At 42.8% G+C, this 14158-nt stretch overlaps 1 protein-coding gene across 2 annotated transcripts; it reads left to right on the top strand.

Moving 5' to 3' along the window:
- Positions 1-577: 577 nt before the first annotated feature.
- Positions 578-12161, top strand: NTPCR (nucleoside-triphosphatase, cancer-related). Of its 2 annotated transcripts, XM_075707964.1 has the most exons (5): positions 578-611; positions 3129-3291; positions 4394-4490; positions 7268-7477; positions 11998-12161. In XM_075707964.1, the coding sequence occupies exons 1-5, from the start codon at positions 578-580 to the stop codon at positions 12064-12066; spliced, it is 573 nt and encodes a 190-aa protein (XP_075564079.1). In that variant the 3' UTR covers positions 12067-12161. The 2 variants fall into 2 exon arrangements, with proteins under 2 accessions (XP_075564079.1, XP_075564080.1); XM_075707965.1 differs by lacking the exon at positions 7268-7477.
- The last annotated feature ends 1997 nt before the right edge of the window (positions 12162-14158 follow it).

A 14158-nucleotide genomic window follows, 5' to 3' on the forward strand; every position in this document is an offset into this window, starting at 1 on the left:
CCCGGCCCCGGCCCCGGCCCTCGCCATCAACCTCCCGAGCCCTCCTGCCGCAGCGGCTCCGGCCCTCGGGGCGGGGAGAGCTCGGCCCCCCGGCACACACCGCCCGCCCGGGGCGGCTTTGGAGTAATCCCCGCCCGGGGCTTTCCACGGCAGCGGCCGGGCTCCCCTCGGCAGCTGCCAGGCCTTGGGCGCCCGCCCGCCTGGGCGCTGCCACCCGCCCGACGCCCTTTCGAGACCGGGCGATTAAAATCGCGCCTCGGCCGCTGTGACCGAAGGCCACCAGAACCGCCATGTCAGGCAGGGCCGCGGGGCAGGCCCCTCCCGGGGCGCCGCGGTGGTGGTGGTGGGGGGGGAAACGGCGGCGGCGGCGGCGGCGGCACCGCTCCGCGCCACTTTACCGCGGCTCCCCGGGAAGCGCCGCGCCGCGCCGCGGTCAGCGCTTCCCGGCGGGCAGAAAGCGGAGGCGCTGCGGGGCCGGGCCAGGGGCGGAGCGAGGGGGCGGCGCGGCGCGGCGCTGCCGCCAGCCAGGCCGCCTCGGGTGGGGGAGAGGGCGGAGCGCGGTCTGCGGCCCCCCGCCATGTCCAAGCACGTTTTCCTCACGGGACCCCCAGGTAACGGCGGCAGGAGGAGCCTGGGGAGCGGCGCGGCCGGTGGGGCCCGGCTCGGCCTAGCCAGCCGCAGCCTAGCCAGCCGCCCTGCGCGGGGCTGCGGGGCGCTTAGGGCCGGGGGAAGGCACCAGCTGACGGGCCCCGGCACCGGCCCGGGCTGTGAGGGAGCCCCGGGAGCGCCGCCTGCTGCAGCCGGGCCCGGCAGCGGCCTGCGAGGTAACCCCGGCTGCCGGCCTGCAGGCCTGCAGCTGCTCCCCGCCCTGGGTGTCGGCTCTTGAGGTCAGAGCTGCTGCGTTCATTAACTTGTTCCTAATGAAGGTCCATTTTAGCCCTCCATCCAGTCCTATCTCGGGTCGTTTCCAGACGCTACTGCTTTGTCCCTGGCTCCTGCCCTGCAGTTCAGTGCTGGGGGGAAAAGATCCTCCTGGACAACTAATTCTGCTTCAGTTAGACTGCAGCCATTCATAATTTCTGAGCCCTCATCTTTTCTGTAACTTAATTGTAGTGATTTAGCACGTCCAACCTAACTAATGTTCAATTACAGGTAATAATTCATATCCCAGGTGGGCAGACCTTGGTGGAAGCGGTGGAGTAGTTTATCATGGTAGGGGAATCTGATTGTTATGGAGGTAGAGAAGTGTAGAGTATGAGGGTCGAACTATAAGGTTGATAAAGAAACCAGTTATTACGATTGCAAAGCTTTCTTTTGTGGTCGGGAAGTAAAGCAGTGGGCCTAGTTCTCCTTTTTGTGAACCTTTTGCAGCTACCTGTCTTGTCCGGAATTAATTTAAAATGCTACTGCTAGGCTGAGATAGAATGAAGTGGGTGGAAGGTTTTGCTATCTTTCCATCCACTGAATAAAGGCAGCCTGCTGGGAGTTGCAGAGGTTGGGCCTGCTTAGGCCTTGTCTCTGTTCATTTAACTGAAATTGAGTCTACTGGTTTGATTAGCTAAATGTATAACTTTAAGCTTTCTTAAACTTTGAATAGTTTTAACTTGCTTTGGCAATTTACTGAATGAAGGTAACCAAATCAGAGATATCAAATCTACTTAGCTAAATTAGTATAAATTCGCTTATAGAGACAAGGCCCTGGAAAGATGGTATATATTCATGGTGCCACATTTGTCATTTTATTGTGTTCAAATGCCAGGAATCCCTTTGGCTTCAATTTTGAAAAGTTTGATTAATAGTTTGACTAGGTGCCCTTGAAGCCACAGAATATTTTGCCATTGATATTGGCTGTTAAGAATGTAGTTCCTGAATCTGCTTAAAATCTAAAGGAGGAATTTGGTATGTGCATGTTGAAATTATTTCTGTTGGCATCTTTAGGTACCTCTCATTTGGTCTATATTCCTTGTCTCCAGGAATTTAAAGGTTTATTCTGCAGGATATTTTTTATCTTCCTATGTTTTTGACAACAATGATTAAAAATGAAGTGATAACACTAAATTTTGTGAGATGCAATGAAGTTGAGTTTGAAAGGAGATTGTCAAGGGATGTACTTGTACAATGGCAAAGGAGAAGAAATGGCTCCTTTGTGGGAACTGAGAGGATGTCTGGAACATGGCCAGTGTTCACATTGTAGAAAGTGCATCAAACTGTGCTAGGAGACATCAGGTGGTGAGGGCTTTAAGGATCTGTCTTAAGTAAGAAAACGGATTATAGGACCACAGGACAATTCACGTGAGAAGGGACTTCAGGAGGTGTAAAGGAGGGTCAGCTATGAGGCCAGACCAGGTTGCTCAAGACTTTATCCAGTCAGGTCTCAAAAACCTCAAAGGATGTGAAGATAGCACAGCCGCTCTGGGCAATCTGTTCCAGGGCTTGATTGTCCTCACAATAAAAAAGCTTTTTGCTGTATCTTGTCAAAGCCCGCCTTGCTTCAATTACCATAAGAAGCATGTTTCTGTTGTTGGAAATATTTTTTGCTGTGTAAGACCTGGTATCTCAGGGGCATAGAGGACTAATTTCTAGGACGTGAATAGAAGTAGTGTGTCCTTTGTGCCAGTTAGGCTCCTGGTAATAGCAGTCAATTTTGACCTTATGATCTAACAGGGGGGTGAACTCTGCTCTGTTCTTAAAAAGTAGAGAATAGCAGTGGTAGAAAGGGAGATTCACCAGTCAGTCTTCCAGCTAGCTTGGGTATTGGTTGTGTAACAGTATGGCTCTCCTGTATTTACCTGCCTTGGGGCAAGCTTTGTGGCCTGCCCGTGCGCTATCTAACCTAACAGGTTTAGTGGTAGCCTGGGATATTTTTACCATTCTGTTGTGACTTCACTGTAGACATACTTCTTAAAGGCTAATAAAACATTACAATGTCAGTACAAGATGCACTTTGAAAGGTGTTTCTGTTCTTTCCTTTCCCACCATTTAAAAAAAAAAAAAACCAAACAATTTGCAAACTTAAAAAGTAATCAATGTTCCTGCTGAACTGAATCATTACTGTGGCGTTTAAAAATGGGCTTTTAGTGCAGAAGAAGATTAATCCTGTGTGCTTTTTGTTTCCTATTTATTTTTAGGGGTTGGAAAGACTACTTTGATCCAGAAAGTCACTCAAGCTCTAAAATCCTCGGGCATTCCCATTGATGGATTTTACACAGAGGAAGTTAGAGAAGGTGGGAGGAGAACAGGATTTGATGTTGTCACATTGTCTGGGAAACGAGGACCTTTATCTAGAGTCAGGTACTGAGGTTTTAATAACTGTAAGTGGCTTATTGTTTTATGCTTCTGCTCCAGTCTGTCGGCATGTTATATGCTCCTCCAGAAGGTGATTTCCAGCACACGTATGCTTTCATGGTCAGGTTCTTTGTTCAGTTCTTGTGTCCTGGCTGATACCTGTATAGTGTATGTAGACAGTGCCTCTATTGCGTAGTGAAATGTTGAAAATGTGCTAGGGAAGGGTGTTCTCTCTTACTGCCTATTTTATACCAGATAGAGAGGAAGCACTGCTGAGCTGTGTTGCAAGGCCAAGTCTCTTTGGGGTATAGTAAGTAGCTTACTGTAGGCAGGGAGGAAGATTTTTTTGTTTCCACCAGCTAACTTACAGAGACAGGCATGAAAAATAAAAGGGAAATTGCATATAACATTGTTTTAAAGAGTCACTGACTGGCCCACAAAAACCATATGTGAATTTTAAGAAAAAGAGGGTTTCAGGGCCCTGCTAAGAGGGGGGTCTCTGAAGTGCAGAGGGGCTCACGGTCTCTCCTGATTCACTAGACTTAGTTTTTCCACCCTTTGTGCAAAACTTAGTCTAGGTCCAGGTGTGACGTTAGCACCTCATTCAGACATAATTGATCTGACTAAATAATTTGCATACTGCTAATAAAAGAGGTTCACTTGGGATAGTGTGATGCAGCATGTGCGAACTGAGTATTTTTCCAAGATTGTTTAAGGGTTTTGCATCCATACTGAGTTTTGGGCTACTGCTGTGGTGCTGTCTGTAGTGTCACGTTGCCAAATTCAAAGATCTGAACTGCAGGCATGTGTTTTGATTTCAGTGTAAATATACCTGCTGTCTTTTAGATCCCATTGTCCTTCTGTACACTGTTCAAATTTGAGCTTAGGTAGTTGTTAAGCTAGCTTATGGTGTATTTATTATCTGGAAGTATGCTATCGGCATTATGACTTAATGAATGGTTTTCAGAGTTTCTTTCCTTTTCTTAGAAGCATTAAGGGGATTTGACTTATTAGGATAACTTCTCATAAATCCACTTAAAATGACTGCAGTGAATTCTCACTAAACTCATTACTTAGAAGGAATTGTGTATCTCTTTTTCAAATTCAGTTCTGATTCTTCTACTTCAAGACGTGAATATCGGGTCGGACAGTATGTTGTAGACCTTGTTTCATTTGAGCAGTTGGTTCTACCTATGCTGAGAAATGTAAGTATTCTATGAAAGCTGCTGGAAAATGGATGCTTTATGATAATCAGTGTTATTGGAAGGCCCTTCCAGAGCACTAGTTTTTTATATTAATAAATGGCCTGTTTCTTGGGTATCACTGATTCTGATTGACTTCAGGATCAGGAAGCTGGAGGGGCAAATCTGGCTTGTTTTCTTGTGCTTATTGTGGTGTTGGAGAGATCGCAATCCCCTCTCATTCTTGATCTGACGTCCTGTGAGCAGGACCTCCTTGGCCTGAGAGATGGCAGATAGAAAGTTTCTTTCTATGCCCCTGTCTTGCATATTGGAAAGCAAACAAAATGTGCGAGTGGCTTACCACGCAGAACTGGGTGGAGTCAGTGGATCCAAGAAAAAGGCTTTTACTGCTGCTCTTCTTCTTTATAGCCTTTTTTCCCCCTCTTGCTCTGATTCCTACCTTCTCCCAGTAGAAGCATTTGTTTCTTGAATCCAGTGGTTATTTTTGATTACTACTGTGTAAGTACCAGCAGACTGCTGGATTTTAACTGATAATAGCAGCCTGATAATTAGGGATTTGGCCTGCTGCACAAGGAGTGTTCTGACTGTGACGAGACTTTCCACACAGTCTTTTTCCTATCCTTCTCTTAACACTCTGTTACTGCCTTTTTCCTTCTCCTTCCTCTCTCACTCCAATCTTTCCCCTCTTCAAAATTAAACAAGAACAGATCTGATTTTGGCAATATTGTATCACAAACAGTGTGCAGCAGCTGCTGAACTGTACTACTAAAAAATCCTATTGTGTTTTTTCTCACTGCCAAAGCTCGAGGGGCCAAGGAAGAAGGGAATTCTTAATGAACTTCGAAAGAACAAAAATTCAAAGAGGTGCAAGGAGCAAAAATTAGATTGAAGATCTGATTCTTGTTTTGTCAAGGAACTTTACAGTCTGAGAGTAGGGAAGCAAAGACGTTGGGGACAAGGGAGCAAGGAAATATGAATAAAATGGAACAATTTTTATACGTTTAATTTCACTGTAACTTGATTTACTATATTAGTAAATAGGATAGTTTAATAAAAAAGACTTTCATTAAGCTAGCGCTGTACTTGGAATCCTTTTACTGCTGCACTAATGTGAAGTCCGGGAGAGATCTTGCTAGAAGGGTGTTAGCAGTGTTGAATTTTTCTGGTTGTTATATAGCTTTCTGCAAGTACAAGACAGTGAAGAGAAGAAGAAAAGGGGCCAGCAGGGTTGGACAGTGCATGACTCTGTTCTCGTTGAAAGCGCTGTTAATCAGTTTTGTGGGAATGTGGTCATGCATGTAGGTGGCACAAAATGGGAGAGGAGGAGAGTGAGGAAGATCATAGAACTGAAACAAGAAGAGACAAATGAAGAATGAGGGCAGGAGAGTCGTAGGTATGGTCTGGTTTGATCAGAGAGCAGCACGGAGTGGGCATGTGCCTATTTAGTCTTGAGGACAGCTTCAGCTCTTAAGGCTTGGATCTCATTCACTCCAGTGAACAGGGGTAGATCCTACAGTGGATGATCGGTCTGGTTCTGGAAACTTCACCAGGCAGGACTGAGGATTTTTTTCTAAGGCAAAATGCTCTGTTTCTCAGTGTGTGACCTAGTGACTAGTATTGGCTTTTTAGCTCACTGAAGGATTTTAGATAAAACAGCTACTCAGCAGGGACTTAGCTTGAAGAGGTTTCAGGATGCATGTTATATAGTTCTTCCACTTTCCCAGAAGCAAATACTTTGCTTTCACAAGGGAAAACATTTCAATTTTTTTTCCTTTTATTTTTTTTAGGTTCTGTATAATAGGGCTGGTATTGGTATATATTCATGGATCAACAGTGATGTTTTGACTTGAGTTGATTTCCTCCTCACTTCTGTAAACAATGGAGTACAGGGCTCAGTTACTTTTACTAAGAGAGGGTAGGCAGTGCACTTCCTTTTCTGTTGAATAGTTACTCCGCTTTCTGAGTTGCCTTTCCCTCAGTGGCAGTTGCCCATGTTCTCTTCTAAACTTCCCTGCTGCTCACACCAGTCTGCAGCACGGTACTGTTTGGCACAGTATTCACTTAATGAAAAAAGCAAACAAACCACAGATGTGGTTAATTGTTAGTATGGTGCCTATCCTACCATCTGGGGGAAGGCTAGGACTATAGAATAAGCTACATCTCGACAAAGAAATGGAAGATGACTGTTCTGATGTGAGAGAGACTTGGAAATGGCTTGGTTGTTATGCAGATAGCTTTGAAGAAAGCTAGTTATTCTGAGAGAAATGCTAGTTTTGACCCTCCTTTGACCCAGCTACAAGAGGAGAAACTTCCAAATCTAGATTTAATGCAAGTCTTTTTTTAATACTTGTGTTGTCTGGATATTGATGTATTCTAAATGCGTAATTTGATGGGAAGAGTGAAGTTTTGAAAAATTGGTGTCCCTTTGATTGACTGAGAGCTGCTAGTAGGCAAAGTGCAGTTCTTAATTGTCAAATTAAGCTTGTATGGGACCATTGTGACAATTCTGCTTTGAAGGAAAACTTATATTATGGATATTTCCTATTGTAGTTGGTGTTTATGCTGTACATATGTCTTCGTCTTTCCAGAAATCTGTGCTGAAATAGAAATGATAGATTTATAAGTCTGTCAGTTACCAGCAGCAGTTTTGACTCTTCCACTTTACCCAGTATTACAATGGAATTCATTTCTTTTGGAGGTATTTATTAGCATAGAAATTACTTCTGTTGCTTGTTCTAAGTTCTGTGCTGTTTACAGTCTCTTGATGCACTTTTCCACAGGTAAACCATGGCAGTGATGCAGAGAAAAAAATTTGCGTCATAGATGAGATTGGTAAAATGGAACTCTTCAGCCAGGCTTTTATTCAAGCTGTTCGTCAAACGCTGACTGGCTCGGGGACCGTGGTACTTGGAACTATTCCAATACCTAAGGGAAAGCCACTGGATCTTGTTGAAGAAATAAGAAGTAGGAAAGATGTTAAAGTGTTCAATGTGAGTAATATTTAATATCCTTAAAGAGCCTTCTGTTTTAGGTTGCTGGTTTGTATTTGGCTCTGTTTAAAAACTAATTGTTATTACCAATTGTGAGCCATGGGTAGCTTGTATGAAATAAGTTTTTTAGTTTCCATTTTATTCTTAACGGGCAGGTGTTCACCTTATTAAAAAAAAAAAAATCACATTTGGCACTTACTGTAGCAGTCTCACACAGCTGGCTTTGCTTGTGAGGGGCTGTAGAAGTAATGATGTAGTTGTTTTAAAAGGTTTTCTTGCTGTAGTATTATTGCTATATAAGTATTCATTATTCCTGAGAGTTAAATCTTTCAAAGTACAGTCAGATTCTTAATTTTTTTTTTCCAGACTGGCTTGCAGAAATGTTATGAGTAATCATACTCAAGAAAAAAACAGGGGGAAAAAAAAAAAGGCAACAGTGGAATTTGCAGAAATGATTTCTAGAAGAAAGACACTTGTAAATGGAGTGTACTTTCTCTTGAGTCAGTGAACCAATTTTGGAGCTCATTATGTTATTTTTGCAGACATAATTTTCAGAATATTAGGGCCTCAAAGTGCATTTCTCATCAGTTACACGGAGGTTCTCAGAAACTTACCACAACAAAACATAGCCTATTCACAGGTGTACATGCGTGAGGTTTTCTTAACATCTGTAAGTGTCCTGGATGCTTCACAAAAACAAGCTAAATGCAGCTCCCACTCCTTTGATTTATTTTTCTGCTCAGTGTGTACTATTTGTAGTAGAGAATAAAGCTATATATTCAAAACTGAACTGTGCATCTGTGGGACTTACACATCCTGGCTTACTACCAGGGTTAATATGAAATAGAGCAGTATACTGTTGCAGCCTGTTCTTTATCAGATGCACATCACAGTGAGAATGCTTGCTTTGTTTTCATCCAAGTGAATGAGGAAGGAAAAAACCCTATCAACAACTTTATACTGAATGATCTTAATTACTGCAGAGAAAGCAAAACCTCCATCTTCTTTTTTCCTCTTCAAAGTGAGATTAATAAAACTGCAGTGCTCAGAAAAGTTGCTCAGCTTTCTTATAGTTGGTGGTCCCATCATCATCATCAATTTCTGTTTTTTAAATTAAATGCCTGTTTAATTAAGTGCTAAAGCAATCCTAGGAGCAATGACGAGAGAAGATTCCTTTCCTCGCATAAGCATTCAACTGCTACCGTTCCTTTCAGAGATAAAACCCCAGGTTTCCCACTGACAAGCTGATGTGTGTTAGTTGTCAGGCTACTGAACAGGGAGGCACGTGAATGTGAATTTTATGTGACTTGCTTTACAGTGGTAGGACTGCGGAAGAGGGAATGGAGAATGCCTCGCTAAGTAGCACTCATTCAGTGCTTAGGCTGCAGTCACAGCAAGGCAACAGCATGCATTTGGTCCTCTCGGGAGGAAGCGGAGTGCTAGAAAACAGCATTTGGCTTTTCAAGGAAGCTTTTGAGGCTTCCGCTGTCTCTTTTTAGCAGGTGACGTTCTGACGGCACGCGCTGCTCAGCCCTGGGTTGTTAGCTGTATCAGTCTGCCGATACATCTTTCTCTTAAGTACTGACTACAGCCAGCAAAAGTCTTCGTGTAAATTTCAATGGAGCAATGTTTTCTCTAGCTAAAAAAACCTTTACTAAAAGAATGAGCCATCCTGTTCATGCTGCTGAGATTAGGATGTGCAGGTTTCTTTGTTTAAATAGAGTTCTGTGGTGAATCTGTTAGCCAAAAGCATGGGTGTGAAATGTGTGACAGACTGCAGTAGTTCCCAGGAGGCAGAGACCTGCTATGCTAAAGTCTTGTGCAGGAGAGCATCTGCCTCACTTGCTCCAGTGACATACTACATGCTCTTTCCCAGCTAGTTAAAACGTGTGCATGAACAGGAACAGAACCTGCCTGTGGGGAGTCAGAGGTGTTACTAGCTGAAGTAAATACTGGATCACCAGCTATGTTCTTCAGGGGCTGTGGCGTTGGGAGAACCTGGAGTGCCCAAATAGCTCATGGTCAGTAATTTCTTACTAAATTTATGGTGCCTGGAAGTGTGCAGAAGTAGGTGGCTACCTTCCAAAAAAGTTCTGCCTGCTTTGTCACTTAATACAGAGTTAGGCTGTGTTCAAGTAACTCAGCAGAGTTTTCTCATCCTTCTCTTAGTGTCGCAAGGACGGTTCTGATGTTTGACGTTAAATGCATAGAGACAGCTGTTTGGGGCTTTACAGTCCCTTCTGTCTTGAAAGCATATTCAGTTCATGTAAATGGGCCCAGATGCCCTAAAAGTAGTTGAGGATGTGGTCCCAAATGTTTAATTTATTATGTTTAGAGCACTTAACGATAGGAGCTCTGATATTTAACACATTTCTTTCCATTGTTGCCCAATTCCATTTTGCTGAGAACTAAACTTTCCAGTGAAACTACAGAGGCTCTTTTTGCACTGCCTAGGTTTGTGTAGTTTTGCAGACACAGTGTCATAAATAGGATCAGATTATCCTTAGCAGCTGGCACGTATTAATTTTCTCCCATTTTCCCATCTATGAATTTTGCTTCCATGAAAGCCGTTAGTGAAGTTTGGTTGCATATGGCTTTTAAGACAGAAAATAAATAGTTAAGTGAATCAGCAGAAGAAAAGGTTCCATTTGAACAGACTGTAGAAGAGGGGTTTCCTTGACAGTACTTCAACAGTTAGGGGAAGAAAGCTTTTGTCCTCTACTGTTGCCTGCTTGGAGTCTAGGTGGTAGTTTCCTCTTAATTACCTAAATGCTTAGTGTAAGCAGCATCTACAGCTATTTTCAACTCCCCGTCTAAAAATCTACCCATCTGTTTGTACATTCAGTACAGATACTGGGAAATTTGTTCTCTCTGGGAAAGCTGCCTGCACAGAATGTCTCCAGATCTTAAGAGGAGACTTATATCTATCAAGCAGCCTTTGTAAAACAGTTGTGAAAATTTCCCAGCACTTGGCACTTTCTCTCTGCTGCTCTCACTGGACTTCTGGCATGTAGGTATAGAAAAGGGGTAGATAAAATGTAGTATTGTTTTTGTTGGCTGTGAGACAGTGGGAAGAACTATTAAATGTTCAGAAGGTCCTTTGAAAGTCAGGATATCAGGACACTTGCTGTGAGATTTAGAGTTTGGCTGATCTATGCTCTGTGCCTTGTTTACCTTGGGGTCTCTCAATAGCCTTACTGAAGAGCAATTCCATTCTTTGTTGTCTTGCTCTCTTTGTTATTGTGGGGTTTTCTGTTTATCTTATAAAAGGCTTGGAATGATACTCAGTAAAAACAGCAAAATTTTCAGGCAGATGTTCCCTTCCATTCCTTTTCTTTTAATGTCACTTTTTCATCAGTCCCATGTTGTTGATCTGCTCTCTTGAATTCAAGTGGCATAGGCGAGACCACCATCTCCCGGTTTTACAGAGTTGGTTTCCAGCGTTTGGATAGGATGTCTGTGACTGTAAGTAGCAGTAGGCTCTTAGGGCCAAATTCTTCAGGTAGGACTGTCACCTATTTCAAAAACAAACAAACAAACAACAACATTCTTCAGTATTGACTGTAGTACTGGAAGGGATACAAACCCTTGTGCTCAGATCTTAAATGCGGCTCCAGGGAATGCAGTGAAACCTTGCTGGTAGTGAGTTTTATGCCATGCATAGTGTGGTGTCTCTCCTTCCTTGTCAAACAGCATTTCTCAAACTTTGTTAAAAATACGAACGCCCTTACTTTTTTTTGGCTCATCTGTCTTTGTCTGGTTTCTTCCTGCCCTCTCTGCAGGGATCTGAACAGTGAGGAAAATTTCTTAGGCTTTTTAAAATGTGGCTTTTGCTGACACTTCACAATTGCGTGTTAACCCTTTCACCACTCCAGCCATCTCCCCAGGTTTTGGTTGAGTTAGTAATACATGGCACTCTGGGTCACTGGGCTCTGTATTGGAACCTGGTCTGTCAAGGAAGGGGTAATTTACGCACACGTGTGCACTCACGCTCTCCCTCTGCCAGCTCTGTGCTCTATCGTTGCAGCACCTGGGAGCTGAGCTGACTAGCAAGTGCAAGAATACAGATTGGCGCTGCTAAGCCTGTTTTAATTTTTTTCATTGCAGATGTTTTTGACTAGGTCTGTCATCCTAACAAATAGAACCCTTTCAAGTACTGAAGGCATAAGAACTCCACTTTATAGTAGGAAAATTGTATTTGGTAATTGAAAAGGATTTCTAGTAGTGACAAAAGTACATGCTGGTTCTTCGAGTGATTCTTGTTAGTTATTCAAGCCCTGAAGAATACTGCTAAATACCATGGGTAATTAAATCAAAAAGATCACTGAATATTCAATTACATATGCAGGTTTGTGGGTTTAGCTTATTGTGTTCTCAGTAGTAGAAGGCAGGTGTTTGACACTCAACATTCCTCCACTGAGAAAGAAATGCATTTGAATTTCTGCTTTGTTTGTTTTTGAAGTAAACACTGATATAGAGGTTATTCATCAAGTTACATCAGTTTTAATTTCTCTTTCCAGGTTAGTAAGGAAAACAGAAACAGCATTTTGCAAGACATCTTGGCAGCTGTGGAATCCTGCAGAAAATGAAGACCTTTTCTTGCCTGTAAACACTGAAGCTTTTATTTTAACAAAACATTACAACATTTTGCAGATGTTTTAGAGTCTGTCCTTCCCGCTTTAGCCCCTGGAGGCTTTACTGGAGCCTTCAGGGTAGGCAAGGTAAAGCTGGTAATACTCTAAAATGCGAAAATGAGATAGCAGGATTCTTGTCTATTCATTTCACAAGCTGATCCATTCAAAGAATTGAACATCCAGTTCTAATCTGGGGATTTGGAAGTTAGGTGGTCTGACTCTGATCCTAGTTACACCATGTAAAAGCAATTAACTGTCAGATCTGTTTGAGATAGTCTTTCAGAGTGTGGTGGGGACTGTTCTGCCTAGAGGGCAATTCAGTATCTGGAACTTAGCCCTGGTGTAACAGAACAGAACCCTGCCCAAATATATGTATGCTCTGCGTGGCTTACGTAGAAATATCTTTGCTGTCAGTGACCCAGCTTAGGTGTGTCCAGGTGTGTGCTGACAATTCATGAGGCAGAAGGAATAAACAGATGCTCTCCCCCTAACTCCAGCCACCCCTTTCTCCCGTTGCAGTATAAGAAGGGTTATCTAGAATTTCAAGGAAATTTCCTGTAGTCCTAAGTGATGTTTACAGAATTCCACTTGAGGAGGAAAAATAACCAACCCTACCCTCTCCTAAGTGGCCCAGACAGTAGTTGGTAAGAGGACTGCATTTTGGGTTTATTTTCAAGTTTCTGATGGCAATCCTGCCTCACACCCCCTTAAAAAAATTATATATATGAATCTTCAAGTCCATGAAGTTCAGTCAAATCTTGACTTGTGTTTTTCATGCAGAGTTTATTAAGTCAGGATCAACTTAATACTGCATTTGTCTGTATGGATTTTACAATCTGTTATGTTTATTGATACTTTTTGTTTGGTTGGGTTTTTTTCCTTATTCAATTCTGTATGTGCTTAATGCTTAATGGTGAAATACGAAGTGTTTGAGAGTATTAGACAATGTGTTTCCCTATGAGGTGTGCAAACGTGTTCAGAAAAAGTGCTACCACTTAATCAGTTTTGCATGTTGTGAAAACAGGATTCCCTCCCAGGTGCACACTTGTTCATTGTATGATTTATAGCCATCTCTGGCTGTAAAAAGTTGTTAAGAATTCAGTCATTTCTTAACTTTTTTCTGTTCAGTTCATTGTTTAAAAGCATTTTCAAATATCCTATTAGTTATTTATTTCTGTAAAACTGACACCCACAGTTGTAGGGGGCTGGATGGGGACAGGCATTTTTACAGATGCCCGGGAAACAGCTGGGAGCGTGGAGGGAGTGTGCTTTCTCTTTCCTGTATTCAGAACAAGGGTCTGGTACAAACATTGCCCCTCCATAGATGGCAGGAAGTACATGCCAGGTTAAAGGATGCCATGGCCTTGTTCCCTGACTGCCCCATTACACTACCATTCTGCTAAAATCCATTTGGATGGTAGTATCGTCCTCATCGTATTTGGGAAAAAGAGAATTCCTCTCAGCGTCCCCCTCCTTTGGGAACATACAGCTCCTGGCTGCTTTTTGCAAAATAAGGCTGTGCCCTGAAGGTAGTCACTAATCCCTTAATTACTTCAGGCATCTTACTCGGACAAGACACCTTGGTAGAGGTGAAGAACTTGGGAGCAAAGTACATGTTTTCAGGGCTATGTGCCATAGACTTTCGAACAGAAACCTCTTTGCACTTAAGTGTTGGATGTCCTACTGTTTCAATGTTAAGTCTGTTAAACTGTAAAATATGCTGCAAAAGAACAGTTCTTTTAATGACTAAATAATTACCCAAAGTCTAGCCAGGTTTTAGTGGGACTGCAGTTGAGTCTTAAATGAGGACTGACCTTTAAAGCTAAATAAAATGGAGATATTTGACACCTCTCTGTAGAGGCTGGGGAGGGGAGTTCTTTCAGGAGTGATGGTGGAGTTCAGTTTTCCAAATTCCAGTTTAGCCAGTATTGTTGGGAGTTCATCACTTAAAGTGGTATTTGTTCCTCATAGAAGCAGATATATTGCCCTGCATATACTGCCATGATGCCTACTGTAGTCCCATCTTTTAATAGACTGCAAGAAAAGA

This window comes from Pelecanus crispus, chromosome 3, assembly GCF_030463565.1.
Source record: "Pelecanus crispus isolate bPelCri1 chromosome 3, bPelCri1.pri, whole genome shotgun sequence".
Classification (NCBI taxonomy): Eukaryota; Metazoa; Chordata; class Aves; order Pelecaniformes; family Pelecanidae; genus Pelecanus; species Pelecanus crispus.

What these genes read in the sequence shown, in the direction of transcription:
- NTPCR (XM_075707964.1), top strand. Translation starts at nt 578, where the DNA reads ATGTCCAAGCACGTTTTCCTCACGGGACCCCCAG. An exon ending in TTTCCTCACGGGACCCCCAG is followed by an intron (nt 612 to 3,128) that starts GTAACGGCGGCA and finishes ATTTATTTTTAG; the next exon opens with GGGTTGGAAAGACTACTTTG. An exon ending in TTCTACCTATGCTGAGAAAT is followed by an intron (nt 4,491 to 7,267) that starts GTAAGTATTCTA and finishes ACTTTTCCACAG; the next exon opens with GTAAACCATGGCAGTGATGC.